Source organism: Jaculus jaculus, chromosome 1 (genome assembly GCF_020740685.1).
Source record: "Jaculus jaculus isolate mJacJac1 chromosome 1, mJacJac1.mat.Y.cur, whole genome shotgun sequence".
In the NCBI taxonomy this organism is placed as follows: Eukaryota; Metazoa; Chordata; class Mammalia; order Rodentia; family Dipodidae; genus Jaculus; species Jaculus jaculus.
In genome coordinates this window covers 150,203,515-150,231,297 of record NC_059102.1, presented here as the reverse complement: position 1 = coordinate 150,231,297, position 27,783 = coordinate 150,203,515, and the positions used below count along the sequence as shown (strand labels likewise).

General features: G+C 55.7%; 1 protein-coding gene across 1 annotated transcript in view; it reads right to left on the bottom strand.

The window, feature by feature from the left end:
• Positions 1-25,343, bottom strand: part of Notch1 (notch receptor 1) — a 54,725-nt gene extending 29,382 nt beyond the window's left edge. The window contains exons 1-4 of the mRNA XM_004654073.3: positions 25,245-25,343; positions 23,604-23,682; positions 2,436-2,698; positions 1,563-1,901 (exon numbers count right to left, since the gene is read on the bottom strand). Of these exons, the coding sequence (XP_004654130.2) occupies positions 1,563-1,901; positions 2,436-2,698; positions 23,604-23,682; positions 25,245-25,305 (742 nt within the window). The 5' untranslated portion in view covers positions 25,306-25,343. The remainder of the gene's footprint in view (positions 1-1,562; positions 1,902-2,435; positions 2,699-23,603; positions 23,683-25,244) is intronic.
• Positions 25,344-27,783: the final 2,440 nt, after the last annotated feature.

Below are 27,783 nucleotides of genomic sequence, written 5' to 3'. Positions count from 1 at the left end.
GAGGTCTTACAGTCAAGACTGGCCCAAGCCCAGAGATCTGCTAAGAGCTAAGCGTGCGGGTGTTACCTCAGCCTTCCAGGGAACCTCGCTGGCCAGAGAGGCACAGGCAACTGTGGAGGGGAGCCACCTGTCACCCCCAAGTTTAACCAGTGACTTTCAGGAAATTCACAAGTGGGTGTCTGTACACAGAGTCCCAAGGCCAACTCTGTAGGCCAGGGGCGAAAGGGAGCTTCCATTTTCCAGGGTACAGAAGAGGCAAGGTGACCAGAGGGGGTGGTATAGCCTGAGGTCACCCCAGGTCAGCGGGGACTCTGCCCCCTAGCACCCAAAGCTATTCCCCATTGCCTGAGGCCCACCCCTTCCTCTTAAATGCCCATAGTGCAGTTGAGAGGTCTCAACCCTGGTTAAAAATCTTCAGGGCTGGGCTGGAGAGATGGCTTAGCAGTTAAGGCACTTGCCTGCAAAGCCTAAGGACCGATGTTCAACTCCCCAGATCCCACGGAAGCCAGATGCACAGGTGATGCATGCGCAAGGTCATGCATGTGCACAAGGTGGCACACACGTCTGGAGTTCAATTGCAGTGGCTGCAGGCCCTGGCAAGCCAATATTCTCCTTCTCCTTCTCTTTTTCTCTCTCTCATTAAAAAAAAAAAAAAAAGCTGGGCATGGTGGCACATGCCTTTAATCCCAGCACTGGAGAGGCAGAGGTAGAAGAACTGCCATGAGTTGGAGGCCACCCTGAGACTACACAGTGGATTCCAGGTCAGTCTGAGCTAGTGTGAGACCCTACCTCGGAAGAAAAAAAAAAAAAAATCAGCTGCTCCAGAATCTACTTAAACAAGAGCCGCAGTGAAAAGGATGTGAGCGGTGTCTGCCGGTCCAGCCTCCACAGAGACAGAAGGGGCAGCAGGAAGGGCACCACTTGGGAAGTGAAGAGTAACCGGAGGCCCCTGAGGTGCCCTATGTCTTACCTTTTACCTCTCATTCCCAGAGACGAGGGGGAAGCCCCAGGGGCTGCCCATGAGAAGGTGCTCCCTTGTCACGCTATGATACATACACGGGGACCTGGGGATGGCTTGTGAGCATTTGCAAAGGCAGGCTGGCACCCAACCCCAGGAGGCTCAGGACATGGGCAGGCTGTCAGGCCACCAGAGTGAGGGGGCTCCAGAATGAAGGAATTGCCAAGGGAAAGGTACCTCTGCCAGCAGAGGGAAGATTCTGGGGGTGGGGTCATGTGTCCAGCTGTCCGATCAAAGTAGATGGTTACCCCGGGGCAGAAATGGAACTGTGCGTGAAACCTGGGGTAAGTGGTGCCCCCAGCCCCCTGCTGGGGGTCTGTGACATCCCACCCCAACCTGCTCCTATACCACACACCTAAGGCTCCCTCCATGGACACCTGTCTGGAGACAACAGCCCCACCTGCCTGGCTCTCTGCTGCTGGTCTTCTCTAAGCCTCTCCCCCCCCCCCCAGGCTCCCTCCACACAGGACACCCCATTCTGCAACCTCTCAGGCACAGGTGCAGGCATCCAGGCAGAAGAATAGTATGGCATAGTAGGACCTACCTGGCAGACAGGCACAATCATGGGTAGTGTCCCCTGTAGGGCGGCAGGTGCCTCCGTTCTGGCAGGGCGAGGGGCTGCAGGGCACATAGGGCAGCTCACAGTGGGGACCAGTGTGTGTGGCACGGCAGGCGCAGCGGTAGGAGCCCACCTCGTTGTGGCAGGTGCCCCCGTGGCGGCACAGCCCAGGGTTCTGGCTGCACTCGTTGACATCTTGCCTGCAGGTGGGGCCGTGGAAGCCGGGTGGACAACCACAGATGTATGAGGACTCGAAGGGCAGGCACTGGCCACCGTTGGCACAGGGGTTGGAGGCACACGGGTCGGCCTGCTGGCATGACTTCCCTGAAGGAGGAGGGGGTAAGAGGGTCAGATGTGGTCAGGGTCTCTCCGGAAGCCCAAGACAGATCCTATATGCCATAGAGGCACCAGCCTGCAATTGACCTGAAGTTACCATCTCCATAATTCTCGGGACCTACTAGGAGACAATAGCCGTGTTTCTGCCCACAGAGAGGACTGGAGGTTGTGAGAGACCGAGTGAAGTGGCTTTGAGGTCTGTGCCCAGCAGTAGCCTCCTGGAGCCCACATACAAATGATGGCAGCCTACAGCATCTTGGCATGGAAAGAACAAGGGGCTGGGGCTGGACAAAGTTACACCATTTGTGGAAGCAGAAGCAGTGAGAGTTTAGGGACCTGGAGTGAAGCACCCCAGTACAAGACAGTGCAGGGCTGGCAAGGCCCTGGGAGACACTGAGCTATCCCTGGGTCACAGTCCCCAGCGAATATGAGCTGCCACAGGGCTTCAAGTCACAGAAGTCTGTCTGTCCCTCAGAATGAGGGTCCCAGCTACAGAGCGCGCAGCCACACCATTGTCCTTACCTGACCAGCCCGGGGGACAGCGGCACTTGTACTCTCTGAGGGTGAGCAGGTCACATGTGCCTCCATTACGGCAGGGGTTGGCCAGGCAGGCATTATCCAGAGGTGTCAGGCAAAGAGGCCCGGAGAAGCCCAGGGGGCAAATGCACGCGTAGTCCACTGCGCCGCCTTGGTCTATCACGCGGCAAGTCCCAGCGTTCTTGCAGGGAGTGCTGAGGCATGGGTTGGGGTCTTGGCATCGCTGGCCCACAAAGGCACCACTGCAGCTGTTGGCAGACACGCAGGGCAGTCAGCTCCCAGCCCTCCCACCTGTTGCAGCCATGGTTGCCCCCGCCCTGTGCACATAGCTAGGCTTGGGCTCACAGACCAGAGACGTTGACGGCTGCTTGGTGGGCAGAGGTTCTTGGGGTGCTGAAACCTCTGGAACTAGATGGCGGATGGCGGCACAACCTTGAGAATGCACCAAGGGTTGCTGAGCCAGTCACTTTAAGGTGGTTACTTACACATTTAAGTGAACTTCACTTCAAGATAGAGAAATAATGACTATTAATTGGGGCCAGGCTAGAGACTAGACAGGCTGGGATTTCAAACCGAAGGCAGGCAGACAGACGTGAGGGTATAAATTCACAGTGAGTCTCGAAGAAGCCCCAGCAGGGCCATGGGGGAGGGGGGGATGGGAAAGCGCTCTGTGAAACTCTCATTCGGGGAGGCGGCTGCTTTTCTCTTCCAGCTTCTCTGTCATGAATATGCATCGTTCGGGTAATAAAAGAGTTCATGGTTTCTTCGACTGTTCGTACATCAATAGCCCAGCAAAACCGCGGGAAGAGGAGCGGATGGATTGGCTTTTCTACTCAGTCCTTCTGCCAGGGAGTCTCATGCCCAAGAGGCTACGCTGGGACACAGGCTGGCACCCACTCCCTACCTACACGGCTCTCAGACAGACTCTCCCTCGGCCATCAAGCGCGTGTACCACAGGCCCAGCAGCATCAGAGAAAAAGCCCCCATCTCGCAGCGAGGGAGCAGCGCTCCTTAGCTCTGGGTGGGCATCCAGGTGGGCCGGGAGCCTCCTGCCTCTCCTCCCAAAGGCCTGACCCAGTCCTTGACAGAGGCAGATAAGTGTGTGTGCGGTTGGGGGTGTGTGGTTTCCTGCCTCCAGGCATGGTCGTACTTGTCCCCTGCAGGGACAGGCTCAGGGTCTGCCACACGCCAATCCCAGGAACCTCTCTCTTCATGCCTGGCTTCCAGAAATTGGGCCATAAATCCAACAACCCCCCCTCCACCAGCTCTGCACTTCCAGAGAAGGTTCTGGGAGCAGCGAGGCCAGGCTCTTCCCAGTGGCACAGCCTCTGAGGCAGAACGCACGCAGAGGCAAGGCCACAAGGGGTGGCAGGTGGCAGCAGCCCCTCCCACGTAAGGCCTCCCTCTAGCCATCATGACCTCCAGAGTCCACCAAGCTGCCCCTCCGTTTGCCACACCTCAGTGCATTCAAAGCAGACTGGAGCACGGCGGGGGTCCCAGGCCTCCTCCCCTGGCAAATACCAGCCTGTTGGTCCCTACTTGGTCCTGAACTAAACTTCTGTGTCAGTGTGGCCCCAGGAGAGGCTGCTGTAGGCAGTATGGGGTCCAGGTCGGGTGTCTCAGCGGCAGGACCGGGAGGCATCTGTCCTCCCTTGGGGTCTTTCATCCGTGTCCGCAGCTTGGGTAGGGAGGACACAAAATGGCCACTCTGGCTGACCATCTGTTGCCAGAAGCCAAAAGTCCCAAACCAACTGGCTTAAAGAAAACAAATCTCTCTCCGCCCCCCAGCTCCCCCCCACCCACCCCAGGAGAGTTAACTCAGGCCTTTGCTATGGCTCCTGCCCAGCCTGGGAAGTGGCAGAGAGCAGTGGGCAGTTGGCTCCTCCTTCGCATGGGCAGTCTGGAGTGAGGCTCTTGTGGCCAACCACTGAAAAGGCCTCAGCATCCACACCTGATGGTCTGAGGCACCTCAGGCTCTGGCAGAGCCACACTTGAGGAGTCTGGCGGGGGCCGGGGGGGGCGGGGGGGTTGGCGGGCAATTGCCTACACTACACTGCTCACAGATCTAGTTACTGGCTGACTTGAGTGGCCGCCCCAGGAGCCTGGGATCTACAGAATGGGGCTGGCCCCTGGGAGCAGCTCTCCTCTCCGGATCAATGCCCCTTTGTCGGGCAGAAGTTGGCCTCAGCCCACTTGGAGAAAAGGCTTTTTTTTTTCTTTCCCAGCCGCTGGTGAAGTCGCTAGGGGGTGAATGAGGGAGAGGGGGAGCTTGATCATCAAAGCCAAATGGAGCCATGTCCGAGCCACCCTGCAGACTCTGTGGGGGGGGGGGGCAGGCGGGAAGGCCTAGGCTCCAAGAGGCGGGAAGCCTGGCTTGGTGGGAGAGACGTGGACAAGCCGACTGCTACCCTGCAAGTATGTTAAGTCTGTCCTTGGTCCCAGCAGGGACACCCTGGGGCCCCCAGCTCCCTGAGTAAACCGCTGCTGGGTACCTCACAGTGAGAACACTGAATATTGCCAAAAGATCCAGAAGACCCTTGCCCATACTTCCTTTGCCCTCCAGCCACAGGCCCACGTCCCCACTCTGCACCCTGAATGGGGGATCCCAAGGGGAAGCCCAAGAGAACCCCCGGGGACTAGTCGATGTGGCTACGTTCTTCTGGACTAGTGGTGGAGGGGGGTGGGGAATATGGCCAATAAATCAGGAGCCAGCAGCACGGACAAAGGGCAACTGGGAGCAGGTGCGCCCGTGGAGGGGACAGCTGCTCCTGCCGGGAGCGGCCAGACGCCAACCCTAGCGGGTGGGGCAGGAGCCGGGCAGCCGGTGGCTGAGGAAGCTCCTCCATGGGGGAATGTGGCCAATGAGAGGGCCCATTGTCTAACCCTACTGCCACCTTGGGCTGGGGACACCACAGTGCAGGCATGTTGCCCGGCGGGGCCTGCCTTGGGTGAGGCCACCGTTCCCCGCCCCCACAGCTACAGTGTAGGCAGGGTCACCTAAACGGCGCTGTCCCTCAGGTGCCCAGAGACAGGTGAAGGAAGGGACTGACTGGGGTCAGCTTTGCGACCACTCTAAAGTCCCTTCTTCCTTCCCTGTCTGTGGCTACTTGCCTGGGCTGTTTTACTACCTGGCCATACAGGTAGGGACACCTGGGGACAGACACCATGAGAGTCATTTCCCCCACAGCACAGGCTATCCCTGAGAAAGTGGGAGGGATTTTGACACTTGCTGCTTAGCCATGGCCAAGGGCACCAAAATCCCCGTGACCCCGGAAGCACAGCTGCATCCCCTGCGCCAGTGGCCATTTGGTCCTCAACACGGGCAGGTAGGTGGGAGCCACGGAGCAGGCGCCTGGGCTCTGATGGGGAAGTCACACCTAACAGCAGCCTTGCCTGTTGGGGGGTGCTCCTCGGTGTGCTCAGGCCAGGGACTCATTGAGCGACCCAGGATGCTCCCCTGCCAGCCCTGCGATGCCTTCTACCTGGGACCTAGGAAAGCCCTCCTTCCAATTCTAAAAGGTAGGACTCCCTCCAGCAACACGTTGAGAGCAGCCCAGTGCTCCACACCCGGGGGTGCACAGCCTCCCATGGGTGGGAACCCCGCAGTGGTGGGTGTGCCCTCTCCTTAACTTCCTTAAGGCCATCTTAGAGAACCTGTCCCTCAGCTTTCTCTCTCCCTCTATTCCAGGGCTGTGGCTGCTTGCAGGTGAGTGGCAGGTGGGCTAGGGCCCGGGCAGGGAGCGTGGAGGGGTGGGCTTCCTTCCGCAGACACAAGAGAAGCACAAGCGGCCCCCCCCCGTGCCTGTGGCCCCACAAATGCCGCCCGTGTTTTGTTTAAGGCTTCAGTATTTCCACTGTGCTGCCTGCCTCCCGCCTCCCCTGCAGCAGCTCCATACAACGTGACTCTCCAGAGCCTCGGCAGGCAGATGTTGCTGTGACCTCTCACCCGGGACTAATTCTAAATTGTGCTGTTTTCTTTTCCAAACTAGGAGGCCATCTGCTGCCCCCAGGGAACAGATGACGGCTCCCTCCACCCCAAAATGAGGAAAGGATAGTGGCGGGAACTCCGTGGATCCTGCCCTCAATGGGTTTATGGTCAAGTGGGGGCTGAAGGGATGATGTAGAGAGTGAGGGGAGGTCTTCTGGAGCCTAGACAGCTTGGGGGGGGTCAGTGCTGGGGCCTCCCTTGTTGGCTTCTTGGAAATCACAATGACCAGAGGAACTTTGGGGTGGAGAAGGAGCCAGGCGGGGGCAGGGCTGTGGGACCCTCCTGATTCTGCCCCAGCTGCTACACAGTCCAGGTACGACACTCTGTTTGGCCTCAGTTTCCCTTGAATGAGGGTGGGGGGGGGAGGTGTCACAGGGGGACCTTAGACAGTCAGCAACCAGCATATCCAAGTTGTTATCAGTTGGGTAAATGGGGATCTCTTGGCCACATCTGGATTTGATTTACATGAGTAAGATTCTCAGGCCAGTCCCTGGGAGAACGCATTCATCCGGAAGACAAGATCACTAGTCTATGGAAACCAAATGGAACTGGGAAGCACTGCGGTTCTGGTCTACGATCCAAAGTGTTGGAAAGGACTAGACCTTGCAGCATGGTGCTGCACCACACACCCCGTCCCCATGCATCACCAGGAGTCCATGACATGGGTATTAGAGGAAGCCCTTGGCTTTGACCACCTCATAACCTGATACACCTGTCCCCAATGAAGCCACCCAGGTATAACAGGAAGAGAAGACTTCCCAGGGCCCCTGCCTATCTCCCCAAAGTCTTCTAGGCGGTAAATTGAGTACTCCCAATAGCAAAAGATCACTTCCTCCCCAGACACCTCACAACTGTCTGCTCCCAGGGAGCTCGGAGAATCCTGTCCCCCTGCGCACCCCTTCCAACAGTCCCAGTGGGCGGGCTGCCCAAGAAAGGAATTTGGGTCTGAGGCTTGCTCTGGGAGCTCCCAATCAACAGGTGGTAAACAATGTTCCTGTTCACGGTGGGCTCTGTCCAGGGTTCTCCCTCAGCCTGCCCCTGCCCTGCTTAGTTAAGATACAGAAAGTGGGCTGGAGAAATGGCTTAATGGTTAAGGCATTTGCCTGCAAAGCCAAAGGACCCAGGTTTGATTCCCCAGGACCCATGTAAGCCAGATGCACAAGGGGCACATGCATCTGGAGTTCGTTTGCAGGGACTGGAGGCCCTGGTATGCCCATTCTCGCCCCCCACCACCTAAAAATAAATAAATACAATTAAACAAAAAATAAAAAAAAAACAAAAGTTACAGAAATGCTAGCTGCCTGTTTCCCAAGCTATCCAACTGAACCCAAAGCCAGGGCTACCCTGTTACACACTCAACCCCCTGCGAGGCCTTCATGGGGTCAACAATCATAGTCCTGCCCCTGGCAAAGGCCACTGGTAGCAGGAGAGGGGTCCTGGGACTGCAGCTCCTTCTCGGGGCAGAGGCCAGCACAAGTTCCTCAAATCCCAGTGGGTCCCACCATCCTCTAAGAGGCAGGTGCTCACAGCAAGCTGGGCAGCGACTCGGTGACCTGCTGATTCCCACCCCCCAATATCCCACACCTGGCTCAGGAGTAGCTCAACTGAAAGGGACAAAACCCAGGAGTCCATAGGTCTATCTTTTCACCGCCCCAAATTCCCCCTCGACCAGCACCGGAGGTCCCAGGTTTCTACCAAACCAGCCTTGGTCCAAACCCCTGTGGGACGAACGGCTAGAAAATGGGAGTGTGACATGCCAGAAGCTGTAGCCTCCTGGTTTCTCACCCTTCTCTGCTCCTAGCTTTCATCTCCATAGCGGATAGGGGAGCTGCATGCAGGCACGTGGGAGACCGCCCAGCTCAGGGGCAGCAACGGCTCTGCTCTCATCAGGACGAGAACATGGGCTTAGAGGCTACAGTGCGGGTCTGCACTCTGTAGCCAGCACCCATGGTCTCACCTATCCCAGTAGCAGTGCCAGGCAGGGACCGGCCCCCTGCAGTCTAAGGGACCCTGCTGCTGACTGCCAGAGCAGCAGGAGGTTTGGAAGGGCAGTGAGGCCTTCCAGGAAGCTAAGACCTAGATAAGGGGTCAGGCTGGTCTGATGCAGACAAGCCCCAGGCACCAAACATTAGCCACTGGTTAGACAAGAAAGGCGGTAGTGGATAAAAGAGTCAAAGCCAGGGCAGGTGCACCATGTCCACAGGTGGCCGCGGGGGCCAGCCAGGGCTGGAACCAGGGTCCAGTCTTTCCGGCTCAAAGAGCCACTCCCAGCAGGTTCAGCTCTTTTGTCTTCAAATCTTTCCCTCCAGTTGCATCCTTGGGTGGTTTAAAATATGCTGGAAGAGGAAGCACAGGAAAGGCATTTGCTTCCTGGCCTGGCTGGGGGAAGCCCTTTGTGTGGGAGACAGTTGGGGACAGCCTGCCCTCCTGGGAAGCCACCTTTCCACTGCAGGGAAAACAATGTCTCATGGTGCCTGCTGTCCTTGTTGCTGCCTGTGGGAAGTGGTGCCCCTCTGAGGGGACAGAAAAAGGCTCTTGCAGGGAATAAACAACTTCCTGGAGTCGGTCCCGTGGGAAGCAGTGAGCCTCTGGGGCAAGGGCAGGAGACCACCCCTCCCACACACATGCGGTCTGGCCCTTCCACCACTGATGAAGGCGCCAGCCAGCAGACTTGGGTCACCAGGAATGACTGTTGGGGTGTGAAGAAACACCTGAGCTTGAGCTCCTGGTTCCACTAGGGACCATTTCTTACTTGTTGTCTCCAAAAGACTAAGCTGCAAGCAGGTGCGCTGGGCCCCTATGCACCCCAGAACGCCTGCTGCCCCCCTGAGTGGTCCTAGAACTTTGGGGCTGGCATGTGCCAGGGAGGCCAGGGTTAGTCACAGCCAAGGGTCATTGTTCCATGCAGGGCACAGCCTAGTCCTGCACCCCACAGCCATTCAACCAAGGCAATCCCATCGGAAACCACACAAACCAAGTGCTGCCTGGAATGCTTAGTCCAGAACTCAGTGAAGCCAATCATAGTAGACTGAGCTCCATGGCAAAGCCCACCTCTGCTTCTCAAGCAACTGAGGGGATAAAGGTAGGGGGCATGTCCTCCCCCAGGGTCAGAAATGGAGGCCATGCTTTTTGGACCTTTATCTCAGCCCTGAGGTGGGCTGAACCCATTTTTCAGATGGGAAGACCAAGGCCTGACATCACCTTTGATTCTGCAGTGCTTAACTCTTGCCGCCCTTCCCCCCACCCCTAAGGTGAACCAGCCAGTGCCCTCAGGAACAACTGCAAAACAAAGTAGCTGTGGCTCAGGGAGGGGGCGGAGTGAGGAGGGGAGGAGAGGGTTGAGATGAGTGCCCCTGTATCCCCAAGCAGCCCCACTCTCAGCCTGGATTTTGGCCGGAACACCTGATCTCTGGCCTGTGAGCTCGAAACACACAATGTGTTCTTACAGGAGCCGAAACACAAACTCCCCTGCCCGGGCAGGGGGTGGGGAACTCTGAGCAGGCTTGGGAACTGGGGAGCCATCACAAGGGTCTTTCTGCAGCCCCCTCGCCTCTTCTGAACCCTCTAATCCAGGAGAAGGGTTGCCTGATGCCAGCCATACGTCTGTCCTCCCCAGCTGTGAGTACTGGGAGATGTGGGAATGAAGCCTACATCCAGCTACCTGCCGGAGCAGAGTCAGTGACCGGCTGCTGGCTAGACGAAAGGAGGAATGAGCCTCAGCTCAGGTGCATCTTTCTACCAGCTCCCAGGAAACCCGCCCTTAGCCCAATTGTGGGGACTCTGGCCATTCCTGATTGGGTGAAGTGCAGGAAGTGGCTTTAGTGGCCCCAGAGGTCAACCTCATCACATAGCACTCAACAGCCACCCCTCCTGCCCTGGCCAAATGTTTCCCCAAAAGGGAAGTACCTCTGCTGCTGGCTAGGCCCTCAGTCCTCAGCAGACAGCCAGGGCCCATCCTAGCCCCGTTGCATACAAGCCACAGTGCACCTGTGGTCGACCAGAGCTCTCGCTCTGCCCCGGGCCATCAGAGTGCCTCAGGAGTCAGTAAACTCCAGCAGACTAAAGACAGCCATCCACAGCAGCCCACCCTAGCAGGAGCCTAATGAAAAGGCAGGGCTCTAGAGAGGAGTCTATATGGTCATACCGTAGGGGACACCCAGGGTGTCCCAAGCCTTTTGGTCTTCAACAGGCTGAGGGTGCTTTCCCTGTAGGGAGAGCGCAAAGTCCTGGGCTGGGTTTGCAAGTCCTGGACCCTCTGACCACACAGGCCTTGCAAAGTGCTGTTATGCAGTGGGACTCCCTCATAGGAACCCACAGTGATCTCAAAAGGAGATTCCCAGTGCTGAAGAGATGGCTTAGGGGTTAAGGCCTTTGCCTGCAGCCCAGGTTCAATTCTCCAGGTCCCACATAAGCCAGATGCACATGGTGGCACATGCATCTGGAGCTCGTCTGCAGTGGCTAGAGGCCCTGGTGCACCCATTCACTCTCTCTCTCTGTCTCTAATAAATAAATTAAAATACAATCCTTAATTTAAAAAAGGAGATCCCCAAATATAAACAAAACAGGACACACCAGCATTAAGGATTCACGGCTGACATCTTTAGCATCAGCATCTGGGGGGTATTCTCCACCCATCCTGGGAAGGCGGGGCCTGTCAGCCAAGGAGGAACTACAAGGCCCTAGAAGGAACTAACTCCTGGGCCCGAGCTTGCTGACCAGGGCCTCATCCCTGCCTAATGGGAACAGGGTGCATGTTTGGCTCCGAGGTCAAGCCCCAGCGGCGTAAGGCGCTGGCCTGCACTGAAGACCACAAGCCAGGCCTTCAAGACACCTGGCACTGCTCCTCACTGGCCCCAGGCCTGCCCCATCTCAACTGCCAGGACTGTTCAGCTTAGCCCAGCCCAAGTACACACACCACATGTGAATGCCAGGCCGGACCCCTCAGCTACATGGGCAGGAAACTGCCACGGTCTGACCCTGTCATAGCATGGTCCCTTGGAACTCTCAGCCCCACCTGGCCTCTGCCATCTTGCTCTCAGACAAGGCTGAGGCCGTCCTTATCTGATCCCCGAGAGGGGAAGTGAAGGAGCACAGCCCCACCCTCACTCATGGGGCCAACCTCTAGGAGTCAGGATCAACCAGGGCCCTTCCAAGTAAGGATGGGGAGACAGAGGCCCAGAGGGCAGAAGTGGGCCTAACCTGCCCCGCCAGGGAAAAAGCCGCACTTTGGAAGCCCCGCTCCCCCCCCCACCACCACCACCAAACCTCTCACTTCCAGTAACTGTGTTGTTTCCGCTCAGTAACTACCGAAACTGAGAGGAAATGGTAGGAGGCAGGTCCCCAAGCCCACAACAGTGTTGCTGCCACTCAGTCCCGGGTGATCTTTCCAGCCCTTACCACCCACGTTCCTTCTCACACAGGCCTGGCAACTGCATGGCCCCACCAGTCTAGGGACGGCAAGACTAATCCCTCCCCCAGGATGAGCTGCTTTCCCAAGGGTCCGATGTCTCGTCAAGGCCACACTCCTCAGAGTCCGGACTGTGGGCACAGGATCTATAGCAAGGGATATTCCAGACCAAACATACCATCTTCTGCAAATGCAGCTTAAAGTGTGCCACTGGGCCCCAGGAAAACCTGTTCTAGGGAGGGTTGGATAAAAAGTAGAAGAAAAGAACCAGGTGTGGTGGCACACACCTTTAATCCCAGCACTTGGGAGGCAGAGGTGGAATTGCTGATGAGTTTGAGGTCATCCTGAGACTACATAGTGAATTCCAGGTCAGTCTAGGCCACTGTGAAACCCTACCTCGAGAAACAAACAAAAAAAAAAAAATAAATAAAAATAGGGTTGGAGAGATGGTTGGTTTAGTGGTTAAGGCACTTGCCTGTGAACCCAGGTTTGAGTCCCCAGTGTCCATATAAGCCAAATGCATAAAGTGGCACATGCATCTGGAGTTTGTTTCTAGTGGCTAGAGGCCCTGGCGTGACCATTCATTCTCTCTCTCAAATAAATAAATAAACAAATAATATTTTTTAAAACTTAAAAATAAGAACCTAAAAACTAAGTTCATCTCAGCAAACACAAATCTGTCTGCTACAGAAGTTGGTATCAGGAGTGGGGTGAGATAAACCTGACCATGTGGACTCTGATCTTTTAAAACCTTTGTTTTGGAAGAACAGACATGGACTTGGTGCTTACAACTGAAGACACCTTCTGGAATGGTAAGCCAAGTTTTATGGACTACTCTGATGAAAACGCTAAGTACAGACAATATTAAACTTTAAGGCTTGGATTTCCAGGGGAAGGAAAGATTGCAGAGGACTTTGTTGGAACTGGGCTACTGACATAAGGGCTGGCTGCGTCCTGCTGCCCAGGCCCAGAGAGTTTAATCAAGGTTAAATTTGTAATGACTGATGTGTTTGGCTAAAAATATTGGACTGAAAAGTTTGTTTGAAAAACCTCAAGCAAGTTAAAACTACAGACACTGAGACTGGTTTTAGGTTACTAAAGGTGGGTTTTAGGTTACTAAAGCTGCTGTTGTCAACACATTAGCAATCTTAAAAAAGATGGCCCAACTGCTTTACATTAAAATAGAGAAGAGGCTGAGGAAAGAGAATCATAAAAATACAAACTCTTTTGGAAAAAACTGACTGAAAAAGGACTACTTTTCAAGGTTACAATTTATGTCATCCCTGAATTAAAAATATGGCTGTGTCTTACACACCTGGTATTAGTTTTAAAAACATAAAAAATATATGGCATGGTCATAAAGTGCACACAATTCCAGGAGCCACTGATGTGGCATGAGGCAGGGCATGATGACCCTGAGAGGCTGAAAGAGCCTTTAAAAGATGGGGCCGGAGAGAATAGCTTAGCAGTTGAGGTATTTGCCTGCAAAGCCAAAGGACCGTGGTTTGATTCCCCAGGACCCACGTAAGCCTGATGCACAAGGGGTTATATGCGTCTGGAGTTTGTTTGTGGTGACTGGAGGCCCTGGCACGCCCATTCTAATTCTCTCTCTCTCTGCCTCTTTGTCTCAAATAAATAAATAACATATGTGTGTGTGTGTGTGTGTGTGTGTGTGTGTGTATTAAAGAGCCTTTAAAAGATGAACTGTGGTTTGCATGGAGACCCAAAGATGTTTTGGATATACCAGGACTGTACAAGGGCTACCATGGTACACTGTTAGCTTGGGACGAACATTTTCCCTGGCTACTCTAACCAGCTGGAGGGATGAAATTAAAAAATATGGAGACTATCAGTCTCTGGTTATACTGGACCTAAACTGCAAAAGTTTGATGATGGTTGAGTTTACATTGTTTTAGTCTCTCCCTGCTATGCCTTATGCCAGTTAAAAATGTTTATTTTGTGGCCGGACGTGGTGGCACATGCCTTTAATACCAACTCTCAGGAGGCAGAGATAGGAGGATCGCCTTGAGTTCAAGGCCACCCTGAGACTACACAGTGAATTCCAGGTCAGCCTGGACTAGAGTGAGACCCCACCTTGAAAAACCAAAAAACAAACAAACAAAATATTTATTCTGTGCTTTCACATATGGAAAGTATTTAACTTGATTTTACAGGACTCACTATTTTAAGTTGGTCAAGACTGTTGGAACCTTTAAAATTGGACCAAACGCAATTTACAATGTGTGATTTTAAATCTATTGGAGGCCAAGGGTGGGATGTGGTAGCTTGAATATATGGCCCCCAATATATTCAGTGTTTGGATCTGCAGCCAGCTGGCTGGAGGCAATGTCACTGGGCCAATCTTAAGGTGTGGTGGTAGGTTTGAGATTTCAATCTAAAGATATACAAAGTGTGCCTGGGGGTTCCTGAAGTGTGCTGTGCTGTGTGGCTTTTGGCTTTTAGCCTTTTCTCTGTTTGCCTGGTCCTTTAAGAGGGGCCAACTTCTTCTGCCATTATGGAACCTCCCCTGGATCTGTAAACTTCAATAAATCCCTTCCTCCATAACTGTGCCTGATCTGGACGTTCATCTCAGTGAACCTGAAGCTGTCTGCTACATCTAGGAAGCTGGTGGCCTTCCCGACCCTGGCTCCCAGTGGTATGGGCTGTGACTTATGTAGGATGACCCACATGGGATGGGAGGCAGGAAGCCCTATGGCCAAGTGTCATCTTGCAGGACAGTGCCGTCTCTCCTTACCCAGGTCTCGGGATTCTCAGGGTGGTAATTCCCACCTCTCAAACCCTCAGCCTATCTAGGAGCAGGGCTGCTGTCCTCACACATGATTGACAGAGCTCACGGGCACTGAGCTCCCTAGGCCTAGGTTGAGGCTGGGGGCAGGCTGGGCTTTGGCACTACCTGCGGCAGAGTTTGTTCAGCAAATTAGTAGTGTCAACAGATGATAAGGGCCTCCTCTACCTGGCTCAGAGGACAACCACTTCAAGCACTTCAGACACACAGCTGACACCTGGCCAGGTGACAGGATAAGCAGGGAGAAGCCCAATGACAACTTCTCTCTTTTTTTTTTTTTAATTTTTATTTATTTATTTGAGAGTGACAGACACAGAGAGAAAGACAGATAGAGGGAGAGAGAGAATGGGCGCACCAGGGCTTCCAGCCTCTGCAAACAAACTCCAGACGCGTGCGCCCCCTTGTGCATCTTGTGCTAACGTGGGACCTGGGGAACCGAGCCTCGAACCGGGGTCCTTAGGCTTCACAGGCAAGCGCTTAACCGCTAAGCCATCTCTCCAGCCTGACAACTTCTCTTATCTGTCCATCTGGACAAGGCCAGGACCAGGAGAGTGGTGGCAGCCACTCCCAGCTACGCCCCCCACCTCCCAATTACCCCTGCCTAGGTAGAGCCAAGTGAGCTGGCTGAGGCTGGTGGTCCAGGCAGCCCTAGGGCGTGGCCTCATCCTGACATGACCTGAAGTGTCTGTCCCCTTTCCTCTTGGAGATGGGGTGGTGCCTGGCAGCTAGGTTTGACTGTTTGGGGGAACCACAAGTGTGAGTGTGAAAGCTTACCCTCCCCAGTAACGCTACCCCACCTTCCAACTTTCCTCATCCCCTTGCCAAGGCCCAATTGAAACCAGGACCTCAGACACTTCTAGAAAACTGCAAAATGGGCAGCAGGATCTCACTGACCAAGTGTTAGGCTCCAAGCCTGGGCCCCAAGCCCCAACCTCCCATTCCAGCAGCACCAGAGCTTCCAGATGGTCCCAGCTGTAGCCTGGGGGCCGGGAACTCTGTTAGGACGTGCCCTCCACCTGCTGGGGAAGTGAAGTTGAACTGTGGAGAGCCAGGACCCTCTGAGGTGGACGGTGGGTACCCCACAGAGAAACCATTTAGCCTAAGGGCAAGAGGAACGGAGGGCAATTCTTAGCCTAGCTAATGTACTCCAGAGTAGAAATGACAGAGGTCCTGGGGAAGTCAGTGGTAAGTTCATGGGGCCACCTCTCCAGAACACGTCCATCCCCAGGAGCAGCAGGTGTGAGGACCTCAGCAAAAAGGCAGCGTTTGGAAGCAAAGCCCTTCGCGGGAACTTCTATTCCCAGAATCCCATAGGTTTCACAGACGCACAGAAAATAACTCCCAAGTGCCAAGACCAACTAAGTCCCACCACTTGGGACAAGCCGGGGTCTAGATGTTTACCCTCATACCTCGGCTGATCAGGAAGAAGGCTGTCCTGGAGAGGAGATAGGGTGTACAACGTCCCCAAACCCCAGGGGCAACTGAGGGGGTCACCTCTGTATCTAGATCAAGGGTTGGGTTCTTTCCTGTCACAGGGTTCAGTCTTCCTCCCAGGGCACAGCCAGTGACACTGAGCTAATGGCCAGATCAGCTCACAGCTCCAGTTCAGGGAGGGAAAACCACGAACGATGTAGGCCAATGGGTGGCAGGGTCAAAGCCTCCCTTCCTATTGCTACACTCCGCCCCCGCCTCCACGGCCACACACACACCACCTCAGCTGCCTTGAGCTCCTTTATCTGCAGAGCCATCCCAGCCAGTGTAGATGCTGTCCAGTGCTGGGCTTCACCCCAAGGCTGCAAAGGGCCTTCACTCACAGGTGAAGCATTCCCACAGCTCGGCCCTCCATTAATGGAGGCTGAACCTAAGAGGGCCTCCTTTTTGCCCTCCCATCTTCCCACATGCTAGGTGGTACAGCAGCTGCCTTGTCTACATCAGATTCCAGGGTACAGCACTCCGTAAGAACCCTTGGTCTGGATTGGCCCTGCTGGGCACCTCCTAGCTCCTCCAAGAGGCTTGGCGCCTGGTGAAAGCTAAGGCGAGGACAGCTGTGAGGCTCTGGGCATGCCAGGTCACCCCTGCTGACTCACGTGGGAGCGTACCAGGCCCCACTCTGGGAAGCCTGCAAGCTACAGGCGGTCACCTAAGCCCAAGCCGTGCTGGACATCCAGACTCCTGGCCCACCCACTCCAGGCTGAAGTGCAAGGACTAAGCCAAAGGCCACCTTGTGGCTTCAGGCGACTGAGATCAATCCTCCGAGGAAGGCGGTGCTGGACCTCACCTGCATGGACGCACAATGACAACATGGTGCTCAGAGAGCAGCAGACGCAAAGGCCAAGGAACCCGGTGGCGTCAGTCTCAGGAGACGGAACAGCAAAGGCAGAGGATTTGGGCAGAGGGCAGATTAGTGGGTACTAAGGGTGGGGGGGTTGGTGAGACACTGCCTTTAGGGTGATTAAGAAGTGTGGGACTGGGGCTGGAGAGGTGGCTTAGCGGTAAAGCGTTTGCCTGTGAAGCCTAAGGACCCCGATTCAAGGCTCAATTCCCCAGGACCCACGTAAGCCCGATGCACAAGGTGGCGCACGCATCTGGAGTTCATTTGCAGTGGTTGGAGCCCTGGCACACCCATTCTCTCTCTCTCTCTCTCTCTCTCTCTCCCTCTCCCTCTCCCTCTCTCTCTCTCTCTCTCTCTCTCTCTCTCTCTGCCTTTTTGTCTGTCTGCCACTCTCAAAAAAATAAATAAATGATAATTTTTTTAAAGGGTGGGCCTGAGCTGGGCTTGGTGGCACATGCCTTTAATACAGCACTCGTGAGGCAGAGGTAGGTGGATCACCAAGAGTTCACCCTGCGACTCCATAGTGAATTCGAGGTCAGCCTGGGCTAGAGCGAGACCCTACCTCGAAAAATAAAAGAAAGAAAGAAAAGAAAAAAGAAAGTGTGGGACTGGGTAGGCGTGTTAGTTGTGTAACCTGTGGGTGTGCACCCCATGCACTTTTGGTGGCTTGAATGACAGATTTCACAGTGTGGGTAATTCACCATGCAAAGGCCCCATCCCTGCCAGCTCAGTCCTCAGTGCCTTGGGCTCTCAGAGAGAACATGAGAAGGGGCATCTACTGCCCTCCCACCCTGCCAGTCACTCCCTTCCTCTGCAGGGGCATCCCCAGCCCGAGGCCAGAGCAGGCACCAGCCCGCAGAACTGCCCTACCACACACTGCCCAAATCCTGGGTGCTTCTGCCTGTTACAGACACCATTCACCTGCCAGTCATCCAACACCCTGCACGGACACAGTCAGAAGGGGGTCCTGAGGGTTCTGTCTGCATAGAGGGGGAAACTGAGGCCAGGGAGGAGACACAGGTCTGGCGGGTGGGGGGGTACTGCTCATTAAAACCAGCTGGACTCTGTATCATCAAGCTGGCGGGTGCCAGGGTGTGTCCTGCCTAGGAAACAAGCCAGGGGGTTGGGGAGGAGGGTGGTCAGACACGTCCTAGCCTAGTCACAATGCCCTGAAGGCAGCCGCTCGTTAAAGTGGGTAATGATTCCCCCTCAGCCTCTGGGAGAGGTCTGGAAAAGTTCTGGATACGCCTGCACATGAAGGTGAAAGCTGATGCAAGCCAGCTTGTTTTCTCCTCCCCTCTCCCCCCTGGCCACTTTACCTCTCGGCCTCAGTTTTTCCCACCTGTAAACTGGGGATGAAACAAACAGGGCTGACTGGCTGATCCCTCAGGGAGGACTCAGTGTGCACCGCCCACCAAGTTTACAAGGCAGGCAGATGAAAGTCACTCCGGGCATGCTGTTGCCCTCAGGTTTTTGAGGAAAGCGATGTCTACGCTAGTCAACTACAAAGCCACATCCTCTCACTATTTATAGAAGAGACATGAAACAAGAAAAGGTCCCTTCCCACACGAGATGGTGCAGCCCCTCGGTCCAGCCTGACCTTGCCCTGTGGGCCTCCTCTGCCTATGGTGAGGTCTACTACCCTATCACAGGGGCCTTGAGTGAGGACCAAAGGTAGTCTCAAGCCCTCGGGAAGCGTCAGTGTATAACCACAGCAATGGCATCCTGTGGAGACCCCTCATCTGCCATCCCAGCTTCTGAGGACTCCAGAACCCCTCTCTGAACTCCTGCTCAACCACACTAAGCTCAGGGCCTTGAAACAGGGCTTTCCCCTGTCTGCCCTGCCCCACCTTCTTCCTGCTGAGGTCACAGCTCGCTCTCTCTCTCCTTTTAGTATTATTATTAACTGTTCAATGGAAAAACGGCTGGCTGCTGGCCAGAGGCAGGGCCGCCTACAGAGGCACCTTTCTTTAGAGCACCCAGCTCCCCATGGTGCCTGCCCGGTCCCCGCCCTGCTGTTCCGGTGCCTGAACATCTCCCCACAGGTTCCTTGACAGGTGAAACTGTGCCGATTTACTCCTCACCTGTTTTTCTAACCTTTCTCCTGAAGGCCAAGCACAACACTTCACAGACAGGAGAGCCAGAGACAGCCTGGGCTCTCATGCTGGCGGGGGGGGGATGGGACCAGGTGACATAAGACTCATAATGTTGTATGGCCCCTCCCCAGCCTACAGAGTCACTCCCCACTGAAGTCATACTCTATCCCTGCTTCCTAGCAGAGCTGGGAAATGAAAGGCGGCTTGTAGTGATAAGGCATGCTCTGGAGGAACGGGGGGCGGGGGGGGGAGACGGGGGACGGGACACCGCAGGGCCAAGCACAATTTCTCTGAGTCTCTCTTCCCTACTTTTTGTGCCCCATCCCAGGGGAGGGGGGGCTGATGGGAGCCACAGCAGGCCATGGAGGGACAAGCCAAGCTGCTGTGTGTCACGTACATGTGCTAGATGACTCTCTTGCGTTTCACTGGCCCATTCCTGTCTCTGGGACACACTTGGTGTGAGACCCAGCTCGTCATAGCAGGTAGATGCTCAAAAGTGTCTGTCAAAGGCTCAAAAGATGGCTTAGCTGTTGAACGCACTTGCCTGTGAAGCCCCAGGTCCCAGGCTTGATTCCCCAGTACCCTCGTAAGCCAGATGCACAGGTGGTACATGCATCTGGAGTTCGTTCACAGTGACTAGAAGCCCTGGTGTGTCCATTCTTTTTTTCTTTCTTTCCTTCGCCCTCCCTCTCTCTCTCAAATAAATAAATAAATATAATTTTTTGTGTGGTTTTGTTTTCCAGAGGTAGGGTGGCCTCAAACTCACAGTGATCCTCGTGCCTCTCCCTCCCTGAGTGCTGTGATTAAAGGTGTGCACCACCACGCAAAGCCAAATAAATAATTTTTGTTTTGTTTGTTTTTCAAGGTAGAGTCTTGCTCTAGCTCAGACTGACCTGGAATTCACTCTGTAGTCTCAGGGTGACCTCGAACTCACAGAGATCCTCCTACCTCTCTGCCTCCCAAGTGCTGGGATTAAAGGCATGCACCGCCATGCCCAACTACAAATATATATATATTTTTAAAGTGTACGTCAAAGGAAGCAAAGAAGGCTGCTAACTGCAGCCATGTCTGGGGCTAGAATCCTAAGACTCACCAAACCCCTTCTTAAACAGTGCCCCAAACTAGACCCACCAGGTAAAACCTTTGCAACTCTAAATTCCAGGTCTTTAAAACCAGCCCCATCTGCTCATCAGGACAAGGTGGAAGGACGCCAAAGTGTCTATTGCACACTGCTCTAAAGCAGCCATACACCAAGACGGTCCTGCCTCTCTGTTTTGATTTATAGGTAGGGACGTGGAGGCCCAGCGTAACCCAGGATCATGGAGCTACTAAAAAGCTGAGCCAGACCTCAAATGCAGGATGTCCTAAGCCAAAGCCCATCACCCACCAGCCTGGGTTTCTCTGGACACCAAGGTTCACCAAAGTCCTGTGACCACTTGGAAAATGTCTCCATCAACTTTTGACTTCAGGGCTGGAAAAATGGCTCTGTGGGTAAAGTGCTTTGCTGCATAAGCATGAGGACCTGAGTCCGGATTACAGCACCCACGGAACATGCCAGGAATGGTGGCGTGGGGCCTGTAATCCCAGGGCTGGACAGGTGGAGAAGGGCAGATTCACTAGGGCTTACTTGCTGGCTAGTCAAGCCAAATCGCTGAGCTCTAGGTTCAGTGAGAGACCCTGTCTCATAAATAAATAAATAAATAAATAAATAAATAAATAAATAAATAAATAAAGTGGAGAACAACTGAAGGGGATATGGAATGCCAGACTCTGGCCTCTACATACATACACAGCACCAGCACACATGTGTGCATGGGTGGCTATATACAAACATACATGAACATATACATGCATACCACACACACACATACACATGCAAAAAAAAAAAAATCTGACTTTTTTGCAGGTGGAAATAAGTGTCTCATGCCTTTAAGTCATTTCCAGGATTACCAGCTCAGAGCCAGCAGCCCCAGTAAGCCTTCTGGCCAGTAAATGCATGCTCCCCCAAGTGAATGGGTCCCTCTAGTTCTTCCTGCCCACCCTGTAATCAAACAAAATAAGGTAAAGTCCCCTTCAGCATTCTCCTCACCACTCATGGGGTCCACAAGGAGGCCACAGTGCCCCACCCCAGGTCTCCCAAACTAACTCCAACATCCCATTGTGCACAGCAGCTGCCCAGACTGTGCCCTGCCTACAGGATACGTAGCCAAGCCTTTCCTACAAGGCTCACTGGCTAGTCAGACCTCAGTGGCACTGGACCTCATGGGAAGTCATTTGGCACCAATCCTGAGCCCTGCCCTGACTGGCAGCTTCTGGGGCAGGTTTCTTCTCTTTGGGGTGGAAGAGATGATTCATGAGGTTCTACCATGCCAGCATGTGACTCCACATTTCCCAGGCTCTGCTCTGAGCAGCTGGCACCAGAAGTCAAAACCTTGTACAGGGTCGTTGGTGGCTGGGTGTCTCAGAGGTCTATGGGCTCAGAGCGTGACACCCCAGGACCCTTCTGAGGAAAGAAAGGTTTCGTCCCTCAGCTAGGACAGGCTAGCCCTCCATGCACTCACCAACTCCTGGGTAGACCTCTTGGGGCCATCTGAGGATGTTGGCGGGAATGGGGAGGCAGAGGCCACCAAGGAGGAGAAATGTTCTCAAGCGCCCAAGCCCACTCAGAGAAAAGGGCCCCACTCCGTATTCGTGGGCACTGAATCGGGACCTGCACCCATTCTGAGTCAGGCTTGGCTATGGTCTTGGCCTCTAGTTGTGCTGACCAGAAGTGGGAACATCAATTCTACCTTATTGGCCTCATGGGATATGCACAACGGGATCTCTGTAGGCAGAGCTACGAGCCAAACAGAAGCAGGCTTCCTGCCAAGGAGGAGGAAGGCATAAGAGTCCAGTGGAGAGACAAGGCAAGGCACCAAGATCCTTACTGGTGGCCCCGTTTGGACTACAAGGGGCTTATAAACAACGTCTAGGAAGCGTACCATTAACTCGAAGGGTCTTAGCCCAGATGCCAAGGAGGGACTACAGCAAGCAGTCTGAGCCCCAGACACAGCGCTGCCAGCCTGGCCCACAGCAGGTCAGGCTGTGCGCATCCTCTCGCGGGGCTGGGAAGAGACCACTCCCTACCTGCTCCCAAGCACAGCAGCTCTTCAGCGACCTCCCACCCCAAGTCCTGTACAGAAGTAAGATTCTCAGCCATGCCCTGCTAGGGTAAGAGGCAGGCTGAGCAAGGACCATGGTGGTGGCAGTGGTGGCGGGGAAGGGGGTTTGCATTCTGGGAAGCCACGCATAATTAATCACAGGGCATTAATCGCCTCCCAACAATAGCGGCTGCCCTTCCACTAAATCCCAGCTGTCGGCCTCTGAATGGAAGGAAACAAGATTTAGGGCATCAAGCGTCCGTGAGGCTTCTGCAGGGAGAGAAAGGGGCCCCCAAAAAAGCAGGAGAAAAAAAAAAGCAGTGTGCATTCATTAGCGTCTGACAAAGACACAATCGGCTTTGTCCAATAAACTGCTCACAGACCTGCTTAATTGGCTTCAGTGAGGGGGGCGGGGGCCAGGGAGGAGGGGCTGCCTGCCCACAGGCTGGGCACTGAAGGCAGCAGGCCGGCGTTGTCAAGGGGATGGGCCCTGCAACAGTTGGAATGAGGGCGCGCCTAGCGGGCTGGAGCCATTTCTGTCTGCAGCCTCCAGGGGAGGGGAGGCCTCAGCCTCCAGCGCCTCATTATTCCCATCAGGGATGAACTCAAGTTGAAGGGCATTGGCCACAGCAGAGAAACTTCCCGCCGGTGGCTGGTCCTCACAGTCAGCCAGGCAAGGAGCAGGTCCCAAAAGGATTTCCCAGCGTGCAACAGACCTCCCACCACCACCGCCACCAGTCACGCCCATTTTACAGCTGAGGACCTGAGGCCTTCTCAGCCTGTGGAGTCAGAAGGCAGAGCGGCAGCTGCCAGGGCAGAAACCAGACTCCAGCAGTTACTCACACCCACCACCCAGGCAGGCAGTGCCAATCAGGTCTGTTCCAACTTCTCTCAACCTCACCCTGAACCCAAGGCAGGGGGTGGGTCTTGTCTTAAAAAGAAAAAAAAAATTTCCTGCCTTGAGCTCACCTGCCCAGAAGAGGGCTCCTGGGTGACAGGTGGTGGGGGCTGGGACTCTCAGTATGTGCTCTGCAAGCCCCACCCCCAGAGATTAATGTTCCTCAGGTACTTAAAGAAGAATTAGGGTGGTATGGATTCCCTCATAGTGCCCCAGGAGCCCAAGGGGGCCCACGAAGGAGTGTGCCAACCTCCAGGGGCCAGAGCAGCTCCACACGCGGCATAATTGCTGGTGATTAAGTAATTGCCAGACTTTGTCCAATAAAAGTCAGCACGTGACTGCACCCAGCCTCTGGGGTGTCTTCAGAAGACAATGGCCCAGTGTTCTGTCCCCAGAAGACAGGAGCTCTGCTCTCAACAAAAGCAACAGGTCCCCGCAGGGGTGGCACTGACAAAAGCAACAGGTCCCCACAGGGGTGGTACTCACACACAAGCCTCCGTGCCGTTGGCCACTTCACACCTCCCTCCGTTCAGGCAGGTCCCACCTGGCTGGGAGCACCTCAGGCCTGAGAAGGGACAGGAGAGAAAAGTCAGCCTGGGACAGTGATGCTCTGGAGTTGCTCCGACTGGGAACACCAGAAGCCCTTGAGAAACCCAAGGGACTTCAACATTCTTCTAAGACTGGTGCAGTCTGAAAAAAAACGAGGACGGGGGTGGGGGATCAGGTGGGCTAGGTGGCAGGTGGAACAGGTGGCTCGGAGAGGGAAGAAGTGGACAGCAGTTGAAAGCGCTGAGACACAACCCACCCCCCACCCCACCCGAGTGAATACTCCTTAAGGACCCCGTGCCCCGCAGGCCCCCAACTTAGGGAGCCCTAGCAAGTCCCCAACCAGCCTCCACGATTGCTTCTCACGCAGTTCAAACACAAAATGCGAAGGGGCCGCGGGGGGGGGGGGGCGGAGGCCACACTTAGCTCCCCCGCGTGGGAAAATGCGACAGCTGCGAAGCCCGCAGCCCCGCCTGCCAACAAAGCGCTGGGCCCGGGAATCAGAGCTGCCCATTGTCGCGCCAGAGCCGCCTCCTGGGGCAGCGGGAACCTGCTCCGCCTCCACCGACACCCAATACCTGCTCTAGGGCATCTCCAGGGGCAGCCCCCAACGCACCCACAGAGGGGGTCGAATGGCCTCCATTTGGAAGAAATTCGACCCCATTCTCCGGATGGGACCACTAACCAAGTCTCTCTCAGACCATCTTAGAAATGTGGCCCCGTGGAGGGTCCGGGACAGGGTGTCACATGGAACCCAACTTTAGGGAAGAGGACGGCCACTTCTCCCCTCCAATTTCTGGGGGGGTGGGGGGAAGAGTGGAGTTAACTACTTTGAGACTCCCCAGGAGCCCCGTAAAGCGGACAGAGAAAGAAATAAGCGTCCCCCAGTTCCAATCTCGGCTCGCGCAAGATTCCCAAAGTTCCATCCCTCAAAGTGAAAGTCAGCCCCCCTACCAAAAGCAGCAAGCAAGCCGCCTTCTACACACCGCCCTCCTCGAATGTCTATGAGCCGGGCAGGGGATCGCTGATGGCTGGGTGGGGGGGGGGGAGACAGCGGCACTGGGAGCCCCAGGAACAGCGCCCCCGCGCCGGTCAAGGCGAGCGCGGCGCCCCGGACACCACATCGCACGCCCCAACATCCGCCCCAGCGCGGACCAGAGACGTAGAAGAAAGAAAATAAATGGCCCCAAGAAGCAACAGGAAACCAAAACCCATTCAAATCGAAAAGTAGCAGGCAGCCTGCCCGCCCCCGCGACGAGCCCCAGGCGCGACTGCCCTGGGGCTGGGCCTCCGGGGCCCCAGCGCCCCACGCCGGGCTTCTAAAATCTTCAAACTTGGCTCCGGGCACGGGTAATGAGAGAGTCCCTCCGGAAAGGGGAAGATCGAGGAGCACGGTCTGCCCGTCCCCGCTTCCCCGCCATACCCTGCCGTAGGGACCCAGTCCCCCATTGCCTGACCGCCAGTTCCCGCTCCCCACCCTGGCAGCTGGTTTCCTCACTCCCAGCCAGCCGGTGCGCGCGCGGGGCGCTGCCAAAGTTTTCCAAAGGGGCACGGGAAGTTGCGGGTTCGCGGGCGCCCTACCTTTTGCAGCGAGCGCGGGCAGCAGCGCCAGGCTGAGCAGGAGCGCCAGGAGCCGCAACATGCCTGCCCGCCGGCTGCCCGCTGCCCGGGCAGCAGCCTGTGGTGGTGGTGGTGGCCGGCGGGGCTCGGGCGCACACGCGCGCGCCGGACTGTCCCGCGGGCGGCTGCCCACTGCTGCCCTCTCTTTCCTGGCTGATCGGCGGCGCAGGGTTCGCGGAATCTCCCGGTCCCACTCGGCGCTCCGGCTCGTTCCTTCACTGCGCTCGCGCCCGCGCCCCGCGCCCGCGCCCAGCGCCCCTGCGCTCCCTCCCGTGGCCAAGGCACTACTGAGGCGCAGGGCTGGCGTGCGCTCCGCCCCCGTGGGGTCCCGCCCCGGCCCAGCCCCACCCCCGCCCTGCCCCGCCCCGCCCCCGATTCCTCCGCACCCCTCTCCCCGGCGTTGGCCGCTTCCCTCCCAGCGTCCCTGCCTGCCCCTCTTGCCTTCTCCGGCTGGGGCAAGTGTCCAAAGCCAGGACCCTCTCGGGCTTGAGAGCCTCGGAAGTGCGGAGCGGTGTTTAGGGAGTGGGCGCTTAGGGACTACTTGTTGTTCGAAAGTTTTCAGAGGCCAAAAGTTTGAGCTGGGGCTGCGGAAGGATCTAGCTCTGATTGTCGCCGTCCTTGGCGACATTTGGCGACGATTTGCATCTCTATAGCAGAGGAGATGTGGGCTGAGTGGGAAAAAGCGAAGCTGCGGGGAGTCGTGTCCAAAGGGGCGCTGCGTCTGGGGACATGGGCCGGAGCGATTGAAATCAACTTTGGGGGTTCCCCAGATCGGCGAGCTTAGAAGAAATCGCTCCCTGGGTAGCAGGGGATGAGTCCCTGGTCCAGAGGACTCCCCTCCCGGGAGCCTCGCGGCGGTGGTTTAAGAGTCGAGAGGATCGAGGCCAGACACCCCTAGCAGTGACTTCCGGAGCACTTGACCCTGAGGGATGATGGCTTCGTGCCCACAGCCTTTGTAGAAGGGAGCTCGGAGCGCCCCAGGGGAACAAACAGAGCCAGTGTCTCGCCGGAAGAATTCCGCACCCGCTTTAGAGAGAGAGGACCCCCATCTTAAAGCTCCTGGGTCACTGTTCTCCCCATCCCCAGGTCTACCCGCCTAAAGTGGCTCCGGAAAGCTCACGGTCCACATAGCTGCTTGCTAGCACGGGCGCAACCTTTCCCGCGAGCTTTTTCTGAACCAGCTCTCTTTCCAAAGTGATGCCAATCTGGTTAAGTCCTGGGTGTTTAAAATGCCTGGTCCCCGCGCATCCAGAGTTCACTGGAGTCTGGAATGGACCACGCTCCCTCTCCATCCTCACACGGGGTGGTGATTGCAACATAGGAGGCGGCCACCACTGCAGCGGACCTTCCCAGGCAAGGAGGAGCTGTCTAAGAGGAGCCATCAAGGCTGAGTGGGGGTGGGCTGGCTTAGAAGGGCCCAAGGCCGGAAAGCCAGAGAAACTGTAGAATCCTTCAGACTGGTGGAGAAAAGCCCTTGCCCAGAGAAGCACAGAGACGTGGGCACTTCACCTACAACCCCAGCCTCCTCTCTTGGCACACCTGTTTCCAAATGGCCAGCACAAGGGACCTGTCCCCTCCCCTCCCCTGCTCCTGTCAGAAGCTGGCTGCACTTCTCCCGGCCTTGGGTAGCAACTCTGGGTCAGTACCCTGGAAAGGAGGCGCCAGAGGCGGCTGAGATGTTTATATAACTGAACTGCAGCCCCGGGGAGCAGTTTCCATAGAAGGAAGGACTGGCCGCGCACACAGTTCACAGGCTCAGGACTTCTGCACGCTTCATCTCCTCCCTCCCCTGATCTTCCTGGGGTGAGGCCTGAAGGGGTCCGGTTGCTCAGGGGTGCCAGCACCCCTCTGCCTGGAGCCAGGGAGACCTAAAACACCTGGGCTTGGGAACAAGGGTCTTAGCCTTCTGGAGAGATGGGAGGAGCTGCAGTCAAGCCCAGCGCCGCCCTGTTCTGTCTACCTAAATGTAAAGTGCTCCCACTCCATCCTCTGCCAGCAGTGTGGCTGCCCAGACCAGATTACACTGGGTAATCACTGGCTCCCTTGACTGCTGGCATGAGAGCACGCCAGTTAACTGTAGCTCTCTTGGACAGCTGGGCAGGAGGATAGTCCTGGGCAGGGGTGGGGCCAGCTTTCCTTCCTCTCCCTGGAAATGAGATGGGCCCCTGGCAAGTGGGTGTGAAGTTCTTTCATTCTCTCACCTCCCCTTCCTGGTCTATGAGGCAAAGGGCTTGGACAGTAAGGGAAGCTCAGGGCCCCAACCATCCAGGGGTGAGATCTTCTAGGAAAAACAAAACAAAACAAAAAACCTCAATGGGAGGAGGGCAGGGGAAGGAGAAGGCCTCCCCAGTGACAAGTCACTTTTTTTTTCAGTCTTTTTTTTTTAAAGAAAAATATTATTTATTAGGGAGAGAGAGAGAGGGAGGGGGAAGGAGGGATGGGAGAATGGGTACACCAGGACCACTAGCCACTGCAAAGGAACTCCAGACACATGCGTCGT